The sequence below is a fragment of the Lonchura striata genome, chromosome 39 (assembly GCF_046129695.1).
Source record: "Lonchura striata isolate bLonStr1 chromosome 39, bLonStr1.mat, whole genome shotgun sequence".
NCBI lineage: Eukaryota > Metazoa > Chordata > Aves > Passeriformes > Estrildidae > Lonchura > Lonchura striata.
Genome location: NC_134641.1, coordinates 791408 through 808844, shown reverse-complemented (window position 1 = coordinate 808844; position 17437 = coordinate 791408). Strand labels below are relative to the sequence as shown.

General features: G+C 45.5%; 1 protein-coding gene across 1 annotated transcript in view; it reads left to right on the top strand.

The window, feature by feature from the left end:
• The first annotated feature begins 541 nt into the window (after window positions 1-541).
• The window catches only part of MMP14 (matrix metallopeptidase 14), a 31081-nt gene continuing 14185 nt past the window's right edge, over window positions 542-17437 (top strand). The window contains exons 1-4 of the mRNA XM_077789904.1: window positions 542-665; window positions 8177-8325; window positions 13825-13947; window positions 16293-16603. Coding sequence (XP_077646030.1) covers window positions 591-665; window positions 8177-8325; window positions 13825-13947; window positions 16293-16603 — 658 coding nt within the window. The 5' untranslated portion in view covers window positions 542-590. The remainder of the gene's footprint in view (window positions 666-8176; window positions 8326-13824; window positions 13948-16292; window positions 16604-17437) is intronic.

Here is a 17437-nt window from a genome sequence, read left to right as displayed (position 1 = left end):
CCCCCCCCCCCCCCCCAAAAAAAAAAAACAAAAAAAACTGCCCCAAATTCCCAAAAAATTCATCCAGGATTCCCGCCAAAATCCATCCCAAAAAAAAAAAAACAAACCCAAAATTCCCAAAAAAAACCCCATCCGAAACCACTCCCCTCCCCCTTCCAAAAATTCCCCAAAAAATAAAAAAACTCCTCCGCCCCCCCCACCCCCCCCGCGATGACGTCACCGCCAGTCAGCTGACCCCGGTGGGGGGGGGGGTGGGGGAGGGGCTGACCACATCCTGCCCCTCCCCCACCCCCCCCAAAAAAAAAAAAAACCCCAAAAAAAAAAACCCCAAAAAATTTGGGGGCGCCCCTTTGCTCCTCCCGCCCGCCAGGGGGCGCTCACCTTTTTCCCAAAAAAAAACCCCAAAAACCCCCCAAAAAAACCCCAAAAAAAACCCAAAAATCGGGTTTTTTTTGGTTTTTTTTTTTCCCTGCTGGCCCCTCCCCCACCCCAAGCCCCTCCCCCCACCCCCGATTTTTTTTTTTTTTTTTGGGATTTTTTTTTTTTTCCCTTTTTTTTCCCCCTCCCCAATCGCAGCGCCGCTCCCGGAGATGCTCCTGGCGCTCCTGATTTTTTGGGGGGTCCTCCCCCCCCCCGCCGACCCCCAGCCCCGCTTCTCGCCCGAGGTGAGACCCCCCCCCCGGGACCCCCCCAAAAAAACCCAAAATCCGGTGATTTTACCCCAAAAAACCCCAAAAATCCGGTGATTTTACCCCAAAAAACACCGAAAATCCGGTGATTTTACCCCAAAAAAACCCAAAATCCGGTGATTTTATCCCCAAAAAACCCCAAAAATCCGGTGATTTTACCCCAAAAAACACCGAAAATCCGGTGATTTTACCCCAAAAAACACCGAAAATCCGGTGATTTTATCCCAAAAAACACCGAAAATCCGGTGTTTTTACCCCAAAAAACACCGAAAATCCGGTGTTTTTACCCCAAAAAACCCAAAAATCCGGTGCTTTTACCCCCAAAAAAACCCAAAATCGAGGGATTTTACCCCAAATTCCGGCGGGTTACCCCAAGAAACTCCAAAATCCGGCGATTTTAACCCAAAAAAACTCCAAAATCCGGCGGTTTTGCCCCCGAAAAAAATCCCCAAATCCAGCGATTTTAACCCCAAAATCCCCAAAATTCGGTGTTTTTAACCCAAAAATCCCAAAAATCCGGCGGTTTTAACCCAAAAATCCCCAAAATTCGGTGCTTTTAACCCAAAAACCCCCAAAATCCGGCGGTTTTAACCCAAAAAAAACCAAATCCGCGGTTTTAACCCAAAAAAACCCAAAATTCCGCTATTTTAACCCCAAAACCACCGAAAATCCGGTGATTTTAACCCAAAAATCCCCAAATCCGGCGATTTTAACCCAAAAAAACCCCCGAAAATCCGGTGATTTTAAACCAAAAAAAAACCAAAATCCGGCGGGTTTAACCCAAAATCCGGCGATTTTAACCCAAAAAAAACCCCCAAAATCCGGCGGTTTTACCCCAAAATTCCAAGGTTATACCCAAAAAATCCCCAAATCCGGTGATTTTACCCCAAAAAATTCCAAAATCCCACGATTTTAACCCAAAAATTTCCAAAATCCGGCGGTTTTACCTAAAAAAACCCAAAATCCTGTGATTTCACCCCAAAAAAACCCCAAATTATTTTGGTTTTACCCCAAAAAACCCAAAATCCAGAATTTTCACCCCAAAAAACCCAAAATCCGGTGATTTCACCCCAAAAACCCCAAATAATTCCGTTTTTTGCCCAAAATTTGGAATTTTTACCCCCAAAAATCCCAAAATCCGGAGATTTCACCCCAAATTTCCGCGACTTTTTGGGGATGGAAACTCCAAATTTCGGCTCGGGACCCCCAAATTTTGGGTAAAAATCCGCAAATTTTGGTCAAAATCCCCAAATTTTGGGTCGAAATCCCCAAATTTCGGGTCGAAATCCCCAATTTTGGGTCAAAGATCCCCAAATTTTGGGCTAAAATCCCCAAATTTTGGGTAAAAACCCCCAAATTTTGGGTCAAAATCCCCAAATTTCCCCCCTGAACCCCCAAATTTCTCATCGGGACCCCCAAATTTTGGGGTAAAATCCCCAAATTTCGGCTCAGAACCCCAAATTTTGGGTTAAAATCCCCAAATTTTGGGTTAAAATCCCCAAATTTTGGGTTAAAATCCCCAAATTTTGGGGCTTTTTCCTTGCCCGCCCCTCCCCCCCCCGCCACGTCTCCCTCTCGCCCCTCCCCCACCCTTTTTTTTGGGTTTTTTTGGGTTTTTTGGGTTTTTTTGGGTTTGGTTTTTTTGGGGTTTGGGTTTTTTTGGGGGGAAGGCGCCGAAACTTCCGTTTTTTCCCCCAAAAAAATCCCCAAAAATCCCAAAAATCCGCGCGGGGGGGGGGAGGGGCGAGACGTGGCCACCGCCGCCCCTCCCCCCCCTCCCCATTTTCCGCTTCTTCCCCCAAAATTTCCCAAAAATTAAAAAATTTTGGGAAGGGGAGGGGGGGAGGGGCGGCCACGCCCAAAATTGCCCAAAATTTCCAGAATTATCCCCAAAAAAATTCCCAAAAAAGCCGAAAATGACGCCGGGGGGGGGGGGGGGGGGAGGGGGAGGGACCCGGAATTGGATTCGGGAGCCCCAAAAATGCCCCAAAATGCCCCAAAATTCACCCGGGACCCCAAAATTCACCCGGGATCCCCAGAAATGCCCCAAATTTGCCCAAAAATTGCTCAAAATTGCCCCAAAATGGCCCAAAATTCCCCCGGGACCCCAAAATTTCATCCAGAAACTCCAAAATTGCCCAAAATTGCCCCAAAATTGCCCAAAATTCACCCGGGAGCCCCAAAATTGCCCAAAATGCCCCAAATTGCCCAAAAATGCCCCAAAATTGACCTGGGACCCCAAAATTCACCCGGGATCCCCAGAAATGCCCCAAAATTTCCCAAAATTTCCCAAAAATTGCCCAAAATTGCCCAAAAATTGCCCAAAATTCACCCACGATCCCCAAAATTGCCCAAAATTGCCCCAAATTGCCCAAAAATGCCCCAAAATTCACCCAAAATTCACCCGAGATCCCCAAAATTGCCCAAAAATGCCCAAAATCCACCCAGGATCCCCAAAATTGCCCAAAATTGCCCCAAATTGCTCAAAAATGCCCCAAAATTGCCCAAAATTCACCCGGGACCCCAAAATTCATCAAAGATCCCCAAAATTGCCCAAAATTGCCCAAAAATGGCCCCAAAATTTCCCCGGGACCCCAAAATTTCATCCAGAAACTCCAAAATTGCCCAAAAATGTCCCAAAATGGCCCAAAATTCACCCGAGGTCCCCAAAATTGCCCAAAATTGCCCAAAATTGCCCAAAAATGCCCCAAAATTGCCCAAAATTCACCCGGGACCCCAAAATTCACTCGAGATCCCCAAAATTGCCCAAAAATTGCCCAAAAATGCCCCAAATTGCTCAAAAATGCCCCAAAATTTTCCTGGGAACCCCAAAATTGCCCAAAAATTGCCCAAAATTGCCCAAAAATGTCCAAAATTGCCAAAAATTGCCCCAAAAATGCCCAAAATTCCCCCGGGAGCCCCAAAATTTCATCCAGAAACTCCAAAATTGCCCAAAAATGCCCCAAAATTTCACTCGGGAGCCCCAAAATTTGACCTAAAAGGCCCAAAATTGCCCCAAAATTCACCCGGAAAAATCCTCCCAAAAATCAGGAAAATCCCCCCCAAAAAACATTGGGAAAAAATAAAAATCAGGGAAAATCCCCCCAAAATATTTCCCGATTTTTTGGGATTTTTTTCCTGATTTTTTAGGGATTATTTCCTGATTTTTTAGGGATTTTTTCTGATTTTTTTTTATTTTTTCCCGATTTTTAGTGATTTTTTCCCCAATTTTTTTTTTATCAGCAATCAGGAAAAAAAATCACTCAAAAATCAGGAAAAAAATCCCAAAAAATCGGGAAAAAAAATCACTCAAAAATCGGAAAAAAATGTGTAAAAAATCAGGAAAAAATCCCTTAAAAAAACAGGAAAAAATGCCAAAAACAACAGAAAAATCCCAAAAAATTCGGGGAAAAATCCCAAAAAACCGGGAAAAAAATCACTAAAAATTCGGGAAAAAATCCCTAAAAAATCACAGAAAAATCCCAAAAAATCGGGGAAAAAAATCCCTAAAAAATCAGGAAAAAAATCACTAAAAAATCGGGGACAAAAAAAATCACTAAAAAAACCAGGAAAAAAATCCCAAAAAATTGGGAAAAAAAATTTCACTACAAAATCGGGGGAAATCTCAAAAAATGGGAAAAAAATCTGTAAAAAATCAGGAAAAATCCCTAAAAAATCAGGGAAAAAATCCCTAAAAAATCATGAAAAAAATCCCAAAAAAATCGGGAAAAAACCCAAAAAATCAGGAAAAAATCCCTAAAAAATCATGAAAAAAATCCCAAAAAATCATGAAAAAATCCCTAAAAAAACAGGAAAAAATCCCAAAAAATCAGGAAAAAATCCCAAAAAAATCATGAAAAAAATCCCAAAAAATCACAGAAAAATCCCAAAAAAATCAGGAAAAAAATCCCAAAAAATCAGGAAAAAATCCCAAAAAAATCATTAAAAAATCCCAAAAAATCATTTAAAAATCCCTAAAAAATCATGAAAAAATCCCAAAGAATCAGGAAAAAATCCCAAAAAATCAGGAAAAAATCCCTAAAAAATCAGAAAAAAAACCCCAAAAAATCGGGAAATTCCCCAAAACCCGTGAATTCTCCCCAAATTTGTATTTTTCCCCAGGCGTGGCTGCAGCAGTACGGGTACCTGGCGCCCGGCGAGCTGCGGGTCCCCAAAAGATCGGGAAAAAATCGGGGAAAAATCACTAAAAATCGGGAAAAAATAAAAAAAAAATCAGAAAAAATCCCTAAAAAATCAGGAAAAAATCCCAAAAAATCAGGAAAAAATCCAAAAAAATCAGGAAAAAATCCCAAAAAAATCATGAAAAAATCCCAAAAAATCAGGATAAAATCCCAAAAAATCACAGAAAAATCCCCAAAAAAATCAGGAAAAAATCCCAAAAAATCATTAAAAAATCCCTAAAAAATCATGAAAAAAATCCCAAAAAATCACAGAAAAATCCCCAAAAAAATCAGGAAAAAATCCCAAAAAATCATTAAAAAATCCCTAAAAAATCATGAAAAAAATCCCAAAAAATCACAGAAAAATCCCAAAAAATCAGAAAAAAATCCCAAAAAATCAGGAAAAAAATCCCAAAAAATAATGGGAAAAATAAAAAAAAATCAGAAAAAATCCCAAAAAATCAGGAATAAAATCCCTAAAAAATCAGGAAAAAATCCCAAAAAATCACAGAAAAATCTCAAAAAACTGGAGGAAAAATCCTAAAAAATCGGGGGAAAAAATCCCTAAAAAATCACGAAAAAATCCCCAAAAAATCAGGAAAAAATCCCAAAAAATCAGGAAAAAATCCCTAAAAAATCATGAAAAAATCCCAAAAAACCCCTAAAAAAACCAGGAAAAAATCCCAAAAAATCAGGAAAATCCCCAAAACCCGTGAATTCTCCCCAAATTTTGGCTTTCCGCAGGCGTGGCTGCAGCAGTCCGGGTACCTGGCGCCCGGCGAGCTGCGGGTCCCCAAAAGATCGGGAAAAAATCGGGGAAAAATCACTAAAAATCGGGAAAAAATCCCAAAAAATCAGGAAAAAAATCCCTAAAAAATCAGGAAAAAAATCCCTAAAAAATCAGGAAAAAATCCCAAAAAAATCGGGGAAAAAATCCCTAAAAAATCATGAAAAAATCCCTAAAAATCATGAAAAAATCCCAAAAAATCCGAAAAAAATTCCCAAAAAATCAGGAAAAAAAATCCCAAAAAATCAGAAAAAAATCCCAAAAAAATCAGGAAAAAAATCCCAAAAAATCATGGGTAAAATAAAAAAAAATCAGAAAAAATCCCAAAAAATCAGGAATAAAATCCCTAAAAAATCGGGAAAAAATCCAAAAAAATCAGGAAAAAAATCCCAAAAAATCATTTAAAAATCCCTAAAAAATCATGAAAAAAATCCCAAAAAATCACAGAAAAATCCCAAAAAATCAGAAAAAAATCCCAAAAAAATCAGGAAAAAAATCCCAAAAAATCATGGGTAAAATAAAAAAAAATCAGAAAAAATCCCAAAAAATCAGGAATAAAATCGCTAAAAAATCAGGAAAAAATCCCTAAAAAATCAGGAAAAAATCCCTAAAAAATGCCAAAAAAACCCTAAAAAAATCAGGAAAAAATCCCAAAAAATCATGAAAAAAATCGCTAAAAAATCCCAAAAAACCCCTAAAAAAATCAGGAAAAAAATCCCAAAAAATCAGGAAATTCCCCAAAACCCGTGAATTCTCCCCAAATTTGTGTTTTTCCCCAGGCGTGGCTGCAGCAGTACGGGTACCTGGCGCCCGGCGAGCTGTGGGTCCCCAAAAGATCGGGAAAAAATCGGGGAAAAATCACTAAAAATCAGGAAAAAATCCCTAAAAAATCAGGAAAAAAATCCCTAAAAAGTCAGGAAAAAATCCCTAAAAAATCGGGAAAAAATCCCAAAAAATCAGGAAAAAATCCCTAAAAAATCATGAAAAAAATCCCTAAAAAATCAGGAAAAAATCCCAAAAAAATCGGGAAAAAATCCAAAAAAATCAGGAAAAAAATCCCAAAAAAATCAGGAAAAAAATCCCAAAAAATCATGGGAAAAATAAAAAAAAATCAGAAAAAATCCCAAAAAATCAGAAAAAAATTCCCGAAAAATCAGGAAAAAAATCCCAAAAAATCAGGAAAAAATCCCAAAAAATCGGGGAAAAAATCTCTAAAAAATCATGAAAAAATCCCTAAAAAATCCCAAAAAAACCCTAAAAAAATCAGGAAAAAATCCCAAAAAACCCCCAAAAAACCAGAAAAAAAATCCCAAAAAATCAGGAAATTCCCCAAAACCCGTGAATTCTCCCCAAAATCCCAAATTTGTGTTTTCCCCCAGGCGTGGCTGCAGCAGTCCGGGTACCTGGCGCCCGGCGAGCTGCGGGCGCGGCCCCGCCAAGGCGGCATCCCCAAAAGATCGGGAAAAAATCGGGGAAAATCCCCAAAAAATCAGGAAAAAATCCCTAAAAATCGGGGGGAAAAATCACTAAAAAATCGGGGGAAAAATCACTAAAAAATTGGGAAAAAATCCTGAAAAATCGGGAAAAATCTCAAAAAATCAGAAAAAATGTGTAAAAAATCGGGAAAAAATCCCAAAAAATCTGGAAAAAATCCCCAAAAAATAATGAAAAAAATCCCCCCAAAAATACAAAAAAATCGGGGAAAAAATTCCTAAAAAATCAGGAAAAAATCCCAAAAAAATCATGGGAAAAAAAAAAAAATCAGGAAAAAATCCCTAAAAAATCAGGAAAAAATCCCAAAAAAATCGGGAAAAAATCCAAAAAAATCAGGAAAAAAATCCCAAAAAATCAGAAGAAAATCCCTAAAAAATCCCAAAAAAACCCTAAAAAAATCAGGAAAAAATCCCAAAAAATCATGAAAAAATCCCTAAAAAATCCCAAAAAATCCCTAAAAAAATCAGGAAAAAATCCCAAAAAATCAGGAAATTCCCCAAAACCCGTGAATTCTCCCCAAATTTGTATTCCCCAGGCGTGGCTGCAGCAGTACGGGTACCTGGCGCCCGGCGAGCTGCGGGTCCCCAAAAGATCGGGAAAAAATCGGGGAAAAATCACTAAAAATCGGGAAAAAATAAAAAAAAAAATCAGAAAAAATCCCTAAAAAATCAGGAAAAAATCCCTAAGAAATAAGAAAAAAATCCCTAAAATATCAGGAAAAAATCCCAAAAAATCAGGAAAAAATCCCTAAAAAATCATGAAAAAATCCCTAAAAATCATGAAAAAATCCCAAAAAATCCGAAAAAAATTCCCGAAAAATCAGGAAAAAAAATCCCAAAAAATCAGAAGAAAATCCCTAAAAAATCAGGAAAAAAAATCCCAAAAAATCGGGAAAAAATCCCAAAAAATCATGAAAAAATCGAAAAAAAGTCAGGAAAAAAATAAAAATAAATCAGGAAAAAATCCCAAAAAATCGGGAAAATCCCCAAAACCCGTGAATTCTCCCCAAATTTGTATTTCCGCAGGCGTGGCTGCAGCAGTACGGGTACCTGGCGCCCGGCGAGCTGCGGGCGCGGCCCCGCCACGGCCCCGCCTCGCTGGCGGCGGCGCTGGCGGCCATGCAGCGCTTCTACGGCCTCCCCGTCACCGGCACGGCCGACGCCGACACCCTGCGGTCAGTCTGGGGCCAAAAACGGCGATTTCGGGTCAGCGGGAACCAGAAATGGCCGGTTTTGGGTCGTGGTTGGGTTTTGGGTGGAAAAACGGCGATTTGGGGTCATCGGGAACCAAAAATGTCAGTTTTTGGGGCCACTATTGGGTTTTGGGGTGAAAAATGGCGATTTTGGGTCATTGGGAACCAGAAATGGCCGTTTTTTGGGTCGTGGTTGGGTTTTGGGGTGAAAAACGGCGATTTTGGGTCGCTTGGATCCAAAAATGTCCATTTACGGGTCGTGGTTGGGTTTTGGGTGGAAAAATGGGGATTTTGGGGTCATCGGGAACCAAAAATGTCAGGTTTTGGGTTGTGGTTGGGTTATGGGGGGAAAAACAGCGATTTTGGGTCTCTAGTATCCAAAAATAGCAATTTACGGGTCAAGGTTGGGTTATGGGGGAAAAACGGCGATTTTGGGTCATTGGGAACCAGAAATGGCCGGTTTTGGGTTGTGGTTGGGTTTTGGGGTGAAAAACGGCGATTTTGGGTCATCAGGAAGCAAAAATGTCAGTTTTTGGGGCCACTATTGGGTTTTGGGGTGAAAAATGGCGATTTTGGGTCATTGGGAACCAGAAATGGCCGGTTTTGGGTTGTGGTTGGGTTTTGAGGTGAAAAACGGCGATTTTGGGTCATTGGGAACCAAAAATGGCCATTTACGGGTCGTTGTTGGGTTTTGGGGGGAAAAATGGGGATTTTGGGTCAACAGGAGCCAAAAATGGCCAGTTTTGGGTCGTGGTTGGGTTTTGGGGTGAAAAACGGCAATTTTGGGTCATTGGGAACCAGAAATGGCCATTTTTGGAGTCGTTGTTGGGTTTTGGGGGGGAAAACGGCGATTTTGGGTCATTTGGATACAGAAATGGCCATTTTTGGGTCGTTATTTGGTTTTGGGGCCAAAAACAGGGATTTTGGGTCAACGGGAACCAAAAATGGCCGGTTTTGGGTTGTTGTTGGGTTTTGGGGTGAAAAACGGCAATTTTGGGTCATTTGGATACAGAAATGGCCATTTTTGGGTCATTGTTGGGTTTTGGGTCAAAAAACAGAGATTTTGGGTCAACGGGAACCAAAAATGGCCGGTTTTGGGTTGTTGTTGGGTTTTGGGGGGAAAAACGGCGATTTTGGGTCAGCGGGAACCAAAAATGGCCATTTTTGGAGTCGTTGTTGGGTTTTGGGGTGAAAAACGGCGATTTTGGGTCTCTAGTATCCAAAAATAGCCATTTACGGGTCATGGTTGGGTTTTGGGGTGAAAAATGGCGATTTTGGGTCATTGGGAACCAGAAATGGCCGGTTTTGGGTTGTTGTTGGGTTTTGGGGTGAAAAACGGGGATTTTGGGTCATCGGGAGCCAAAAATGGCCAGTTTTGGGTTGTGGTTGGGTTTTGGGGCCAATAACGGCGATTTGGGGTCATCGGGAACCAGAAGTGGCCAGTTTTGGGTCGTTGTTGGGTTTTGGGGTGAAAAACGGGGATTTTGGGTCATGGGGAACCAGAAATGGCCGGTTTTGGGTCGTTGTTGGGTTTTGGGGGGAAAAACGGGGATTTTGGGTCATTGGGAACCAGAAATGGCCATTTTTGGAGTCGTTGTTGGGTTTTGGGGGGAAAAATGGGGATTTTGGGTCATCAGGAAGCAAAAATGTCAGTTTTTGGGGCCACTATTGGGTTTTGGGGCCAAAAACGGGGATTTAGGGTCACTGGGAACCAGAAATGGCCGTTTTTGGGTCGTTGTTGGGTTTTGGGGGGAAAAACGGCGATTTTGGGTCTCTAGTATCCAAAAATGGCCATTTACGGGTCGTGGTTGGGTTTTGGGGGGAAAAACGGCGATTTTGGGTCACTTGGAATCAAAAATGGCCAGTTTTGGGTCGTTGTTGGGTTTTGGGGGGAAAAATGGGGATTTTGGGTCATCAGGAACCAAAAATGTCAGTTTTTGGGGCCACTATTGGGTTTTGGGGTGAAAAATGGCGATTTTGGGTCATCGGGAACCAGAAATGGCTGGTTTTGGGTTGTGGTTGGGTTTTGGGGGGAAAAACGGCGATTTTGGGTCTCTAGTATCCAAAAATGGCCATTTACAGGTCGTGGTTGGGTTTTGGGTGGAAAAACGGCGATTTTGGGTCAGCGGGAACCAGAAATGGCCATTTTTTGGGTCGTTGTTGGGTTTTGGGGTGAAAAACGGCGATTTTGGGTCATGGGGAACCAGAAATGGCCATTTTTGGAGTCGTTGTTGGGTTTTGGGGGGAAAAATGGGGATTTTGGGTCAGCGGGAATCAGAAATGGCCGGTTTTGGGTTGTTGTTGGGTTTTGGGGGGAAAAACGGCGATTTTGGGTCATCAGGAAGCAAAAATGTCAGTTTTTGGGGCCACTATTGGGTTTTGGGGGGAAAAACGGGGATTTTGGGTCATTGGGAACCAGAAATGGCCATTTTTTGGGTCGTTGTTGGGTTTTGGGTCAAAAAACAGAGAATTTGGGTCAACGAGAACCAGAAATGGCCATTTTTGGAGTCGTGGTTGGGTTTTGGGGGGAAAAACGGCGATTTTGGGTCTCTAGTATCCAAAAATAGCCATTTACGGGTCATGGTTGGGTTTTGGGGGGAAAAACGGCGATTTTGGGTCATCGGGAACCAAAAATGTCAGTTTTTGGGGCCAGTATTGGGTTTTGGGGCCAAAAACGGCGATTTGGGGTCATCGGGAACCAGAAATGGCCAGTTTTGGGTCGTTGTTGGGTTTTGAGGTGAAAAATGGCGATTTTGGGTCATCGGGAGCCAAAAATGGCCAGTTTTGGGTTGTGGTTGGGTTTTGGGGGGAAAAACGGCGATTTTGGGTCATTGGGAACCAGAAATGGCCATTTTTGGGTCGTTGTTGGGTTTTGGGGTGAAAAACGGCGATTTCGGGTCATCGGGAACCAGAAATGGCCGGTTTTGGGTCGTGGTTGGGTTTTGGGGGGAAAAACGGCGATTTTGGGTCTCTAGTATCCAAAAATAGCCATTGACGGGTCATGGTTGGGTTTTGGGGGGAAAAATGGCGATTTTGGGTCATTTGGATACAGAAATGGCCATTTATGGGTTATTGTTGGGTTTTGAGGTGAAAAACGGCGATTTTGGGTCATCAGGAACCAAAAATGGCCATTTTTGGGTCATTATTGGGTTTTGGGGTGAAAAACTGCAATTTTGGGTCATTTGGAATCAAAAATGGCCATTTTTGGGGCCACTGTTGAGTTTTGGGTCAAAAAACGGGGATTTTGGGTCACTTGGAAGCAAAAATGTCAGTTTTTGGGTCACTATTGGGTTTTGGGTCAAAAAACGGGGATTTTGGGTCATCGGGAACCAGAAATGGCCATTTTTAAATCACCGTTGGGTTTTGGGGTGAAAAACGGGGATTTTGGGTCATTTGGATACAGAAATGGCCATTTTTGGGGTCACCGTTGGGTTTTGGGGTGAATTTGGGATTTTTCTTTTTATTTTTTGGAATTTTTGGAATTTTGGGGAATTTTGGGGACTTTTTTGGGATTTTTGCAATTTTGGGGATTTTTGTGGAATTTTTGGGGGATTTTTGGGGGATTTTTGGAATATTGGGGATTTTTGGGGGACTTTTGGGGATTTTTTGAATTTTTGGGATTTTTGGGGATTTTTGGGGATTTTTTGGGAGTTTTTGGAATTTTTGCAGATTTTTGGGAATTTTTGCGGATTTTTGGATTTCTTTTGGATTTTTGAATTTTTGGGGGATTTTTTGGGGATTTTTGGGGGGATTTTGGGGATTTTTTGGATTTTTTTGAATTTGGGAAGTTTGGATTTTTTTGGGGCTTTATTTGAATTTTGGGAATTTTTGGACATTTTGGGAATTTTGGGGTTTTTGGAGATTTGAAGATTTTTTGAATTTCGGGGGATTTTGGATTTTTGGGGAAATTTTGGGATTTTTCGGGGGATTTGGCGCCAAAATTTGGGATTTTCTCAGGTGGGGATTCCGGACTGGTTTATACTGGTTTATACTGGTTTATACTGGTCCATACTGGTTTATACTGGTTTATACTGGTCCATACTGGTCTATACTGGTCTATACTGGTTTATACTGGTCCGTACTGGTCCGTACTGGTCCATACTGGTCCGTACCGGTCCGTACTGGTCCATACTGGTCCGTACTGGTTTATACTGGTCCATACTGGTTTATACTGGTTTATACTGGTCCATACCGGTCCATACTGGTCCGTACTGGTTTATACCGGTCCATACTGGTTTATACTGGTCCATACTCGTCCATACTGGTCCGTACTGGTTTATACTGGTCCATACCGGTCCGTACCGGTCCGTACTGGTCCGTACTGGTCCATACTGGTCCGTACTGGTTTATAGTGTCCCATACTGGTCCGTACTGGTCCATACTGGTCCATACTGGTCCGTACTGTTCCATACTGGTCCGTACTGGTCCATACTGGTCCGTACTGGTCCATACCGGTCCGTACTGGTCCGTACTGTTCCATACTGGTCCATACTGGTCCATACTGGTTTATACTGGTTTATACTGGTCCATACTGGTCCGTACCGGTCCGTACTGGTCCGTACTGGTCCATACTGGTCCGTACTGGTTTATACTGGTCCATACTGGTCCGTACTGGTCCATACTGGTCCGTACTGGTCCATACTGGTCCATACCGGTCCATACTGGTCTATACTGGTCCGTACTGGTCCGTACTGGTCCATACTGGTCCATACCGGTCCATACTGGTCCGTACTGGTCCATACTGGTCCATACTGGTCCATACTGGTCCGTACTGGTCCGTACTGGTTTATAGTGTCCCATACTGGTCCATACTGGCCCATACTGGTCCATACTGGTTTATACTGGTCCATACTGGTCCGTACTGGTCCATACTGGTCCATACTGGTCCGTACTGGTCCGTACTGGTCCATACTGGTCCGTACTGGTCCATACCGGTCCGTACTGGTCCGTACTGGTCCATACTGGTCCGTACTGTTCCATACTGGTCCATACTGGTCCATACTGGTCCGTACTGGTCCATACTGGTCCATACTGGTCCGTACTGGTTTATACTGGTTTATAGTGTCCCATACTGGTCCATACTGGTCCATACTGGTCCGTACTGGTTTATAGTGTCCCATACTGGTCCATACTGGTCCATACCGGTCCATACTGGTTTATACTGGTCCATACCGGCCCATACTGGTCCGTACTGGTCCGTACTGGTCCATACTGGTCCGTACTGGTCCATACTGGTCCGTACTGGTTTATAGTGTCCCATACTGGTCCATACTGGTTTATACTGGTCCGTACTGGTCCATACTGGTCCGTACTGGTTTATAGTGTCCCATACCGGTCCATACTGGTCCGTACCGGTCCGTACTGGTCCGTACTGGTCCATACTGGTCCGTACTGGTTTATAGTGTCCCATACCGGTCCATACCAGTCCATACCGGTCCGTACTGGTCCGTACTGGTCCATACTGGTCCGTACTGGTTCCAGGGCCATGCTCCGGCCCAGGTGCGGCGTCCCCGATAAATTCGGGCCCCAGGTGAAGGCGCAGGTGCGGCGCCGCCGCTTCGCCCTGCAGGGGCTGCGCTGGGAGCAGCCCGAGATCACCTACAGGTAACCACACCTGGCACACCTGGCACACCTGGGCACAGCTGGGCACACCTGGGCACACCTGGGCACAGCTGGGAGGGGGAAAACAAAAAAAACCCGGTGAAATTTGGGTGAAAAACGGGGATTTTGGGGTGAAAAATGGGGAGATTTGGGGGGTTTGGGCACAGGTGGGCACACCTGTCACAGGTAACCACACCTGGGCACACCTGGGCACACCTGGGCACAGCTGGGAGGGGGAAAATTAAAAAAACCCGGTGAAATTTGAGTGAAAAACGGGGATTTTGGGTGAAAAAGGGGGATTTTGGGTGAAAAATGGGGATTTTGGGGGGTTTGGGCACAGCTGGCACAGCTGGCACACCTGGCACAGGTAACCACACCTGGGCACACCTGGGCACACCTGGGCACACCTGGGCACAGCTGGGAGGGGGAAAACGAAAAAAACCCGGTGAAATTTGGGTGAAAAATGGGGATTTTGGGGTGAAAAATGGGGATTTTGGGGTGAAAAATGGGGATTTTGGGTGAAAAATGGGGATTTTGGGGGGTTTGGGCACAGCTGGTACAGCTGGCACGGCTGGCACAGGTAACCACACCTGGGCACACCTGGGCACAGCTGGGCACACCTGGGCACACCTTGGCACACCTGGGCACAGCTGGGAGGGGGAAAACAAAAAAAACCCGGTGAAATTCGGGTGGAAAACGGGGATTTTGGGGTGAAAAATGGGGATTTTGGGTGAAAAAGGGGGATTTTGGGGGGTTTGGGCACAGGTGGGCACACCTGTCACAGGTAACCACACCTGGGCACACCTGGGCACACCTGGGCACACCTGGGCACACCTGGGAGGGGGAAAACAAAAAAAACCCGGTGAAATTTGGGTGGAAAACGGGGATTTTGGGGTGAAAAATGGGGGTTTTGGGTGAAAAATGGGGATTTTGGGGGGTTTGGGCACAGCTGGGCACACCTGGGCACACCTGGCACAGGTAATGGCACACCTGGGCACACCTGGGCACACCTGGGCACAGCTGGGCACAGCTGGGAGGGGGAAAACAAAAAAAACCCGGTGAAATTTGGGTGAAAAACGGGGATTTTGGGGTGAAAAATGGGGATTTTGGGGGGTTTGGGCACACCTGGGCACACCTGGGCACACCTGGCACAGGTAATGGCACACCTGGGCACACCTGGGCGCACCTGGGCACACCTGGGCACACCTGGGAGGGGGAAAACGAAAAAAAACGCGTGAAATTTGGGTGAAAAATGGGGATTTTGGGGTGAAAAATGGGGATTTTGGGGTGAAAAATGGGGATTTTAGGGGGTTTGGGCACAGCTGGCACAGCTGGCACGGCTGGCACAGGTAACCACACCTGGGCACACCTGGGCACAGCTGGGAGGGGGAAAACAAAAAAAACCCGGTGAAATTCGGGTGGAAAACGGGGATTTTGGGGTGAAAAATGGGGATTTTGGGTGAAAAATGGGGATTTTGGGGGGTTTGGGCACAGCTGGCACAGCTGGCACACCTGGCACAGGTAACCACACCTGGGCACACCTGGGCACACCTGGGCACAGCTGGGAGGGGGAAAACGAAAAAAACCCGGTGAAATTTGGGTGAAAAATGGGGATTTTGGGGTGAAAAATGGGGATTTTGGGTGAAAAATGGGGATTTTGGGGGGTTTGGGCACAGCTGGCACAGCTGGCACACGTGGCACAGGTAACCACACCTGGGCACACCTGGGCACACCTGGACACACCTGGGAGGGGGAAAACGAAAAAAACCCGCTGAAATTTGGGTGAAAAATGGGGATTTTGGGGTGAAAAATGGGGATTTTGGGGGGTTTGGGCACAGCTAGGCACAGCTGGGCACACCTGGGCTTACAGTGACACACCTGGGCACACCTGGGGCATACCTGGAGCTTGCCTTGGCACACCTGGGCACACCTGGGGGTTACCTGGGGGTTACCTGGGCACACCTGGGCATTACCAGGGCACACCTGGGCACACCTGGGGCACACCTGGGACACACCTGGGCACACCTGGAGTTACCTGGGGGTTACCTGGGCACATTTGGGCGTTACCAGGACACACCTGGGCACACCTGGGGTTACCTGGGGCACACCTGGGGCACACCTGGGCACACCTGGGGCACATTTGGGACACACCTGGGCACACCTGGGCACACCTGGAGTTACCTGGGCACACCTGGGCATTACCAGGACACACCTGGGCACACCTGGGGTTACCTGGGCACACCTGGGCGTTACCTGGGCACACCTGGGGCACACCTGGCGTTACCCGGGGGTTACCTGGGCACACCCGCGCCCCACCTGAGATGACCGGCGGCGCCCCCTCCCCGCAGCATCCAGAACTACACGCCCAAGGTGGGCGAGGCGGGCACGCGCGCCGCCATCCGCCGCGCCTTCCAGGTGTGGGCGGCGGCGGCGCCGGCGCTGCGCTTCCGCGAGGTGCCGTACGGGCGGATCCGCGCCGGCGCCGCGCCCGGCGCCGACATCATGGTGCTGTTCGCCGAGGGCTTCCACGGCGACGCGGCGCCCTTCGACGGGCCCGGCGGATTCCTGGCGCACGCCTACTTCCCCGGGCCGCACATCGGCGGCGACACGCACTTCGACGGCGCCGAGCCCTGGACGCGGCGCGGGGACGACCTCAGCGGTGAGGGACGGGGGGATTGGGGGGAAATGGGGGGAAAATGGGGGGAAATGGGGGGAAAATGGGGGGAAATGGGACAAAATGGCGGAAAAATGGGACAAAATGGCGGAAAATGGGACAAAATGGCGGAAAAATGGGGGGAAATGGGACAAAATGGCGGAAAAGTGGGGTGGAAATGGGACAAACGCGACGCACTTCGACGGCGCCGAGCCCTGGACGCGGCGCGGGGACGACCTCAGCGGTGAGGGACGGGGGGATTGGGGGGAAATGGGGGGGAAATGGGGGGAAAATGGGACAAAATGGCGGAAAATGGGAGAAAATGGCGGGAAAGTGGGGGGAAATGGGACAAAATGGCGGAAAATGGGACAAAATGGCGGAAAATGGGACAAAATGGTGGAAAATGGGACAAAATGGCGGGAAAATTGGACAAAATGGTGGAAAATGAGACAAAATGGCGGAAAATGGGAGAAAATGGCGGAAAAGTGGGGGGAAATGGGACAAAATGGCGGAAAATGGGACAAAATGGCGGAAAAGTGGGGGGAAATGGTGGAAAATGGGACAAAATGGTGGAAAAGTGGGGGGGAAATGGGACAAAATGGCGGAAAATGGGACAAAATGGTGGAAAATGGGACAAAATGGTGGGAAAATGGGACAAAATGGCGGAAAAGTGGGGGGAAAAGGGACAAAATGGCGGAAAATTGGACAAAATGGCGGAAAATGGGACAAAATGGTGGAAAATGGGACAAAATGGTGGAAAAGTGGGGGGAAATGGTGAATAAATGGGGGAAAATGGGACAAAATGGCGGAAGAATGGGAGCAAACGGTGGAAAATTAGGC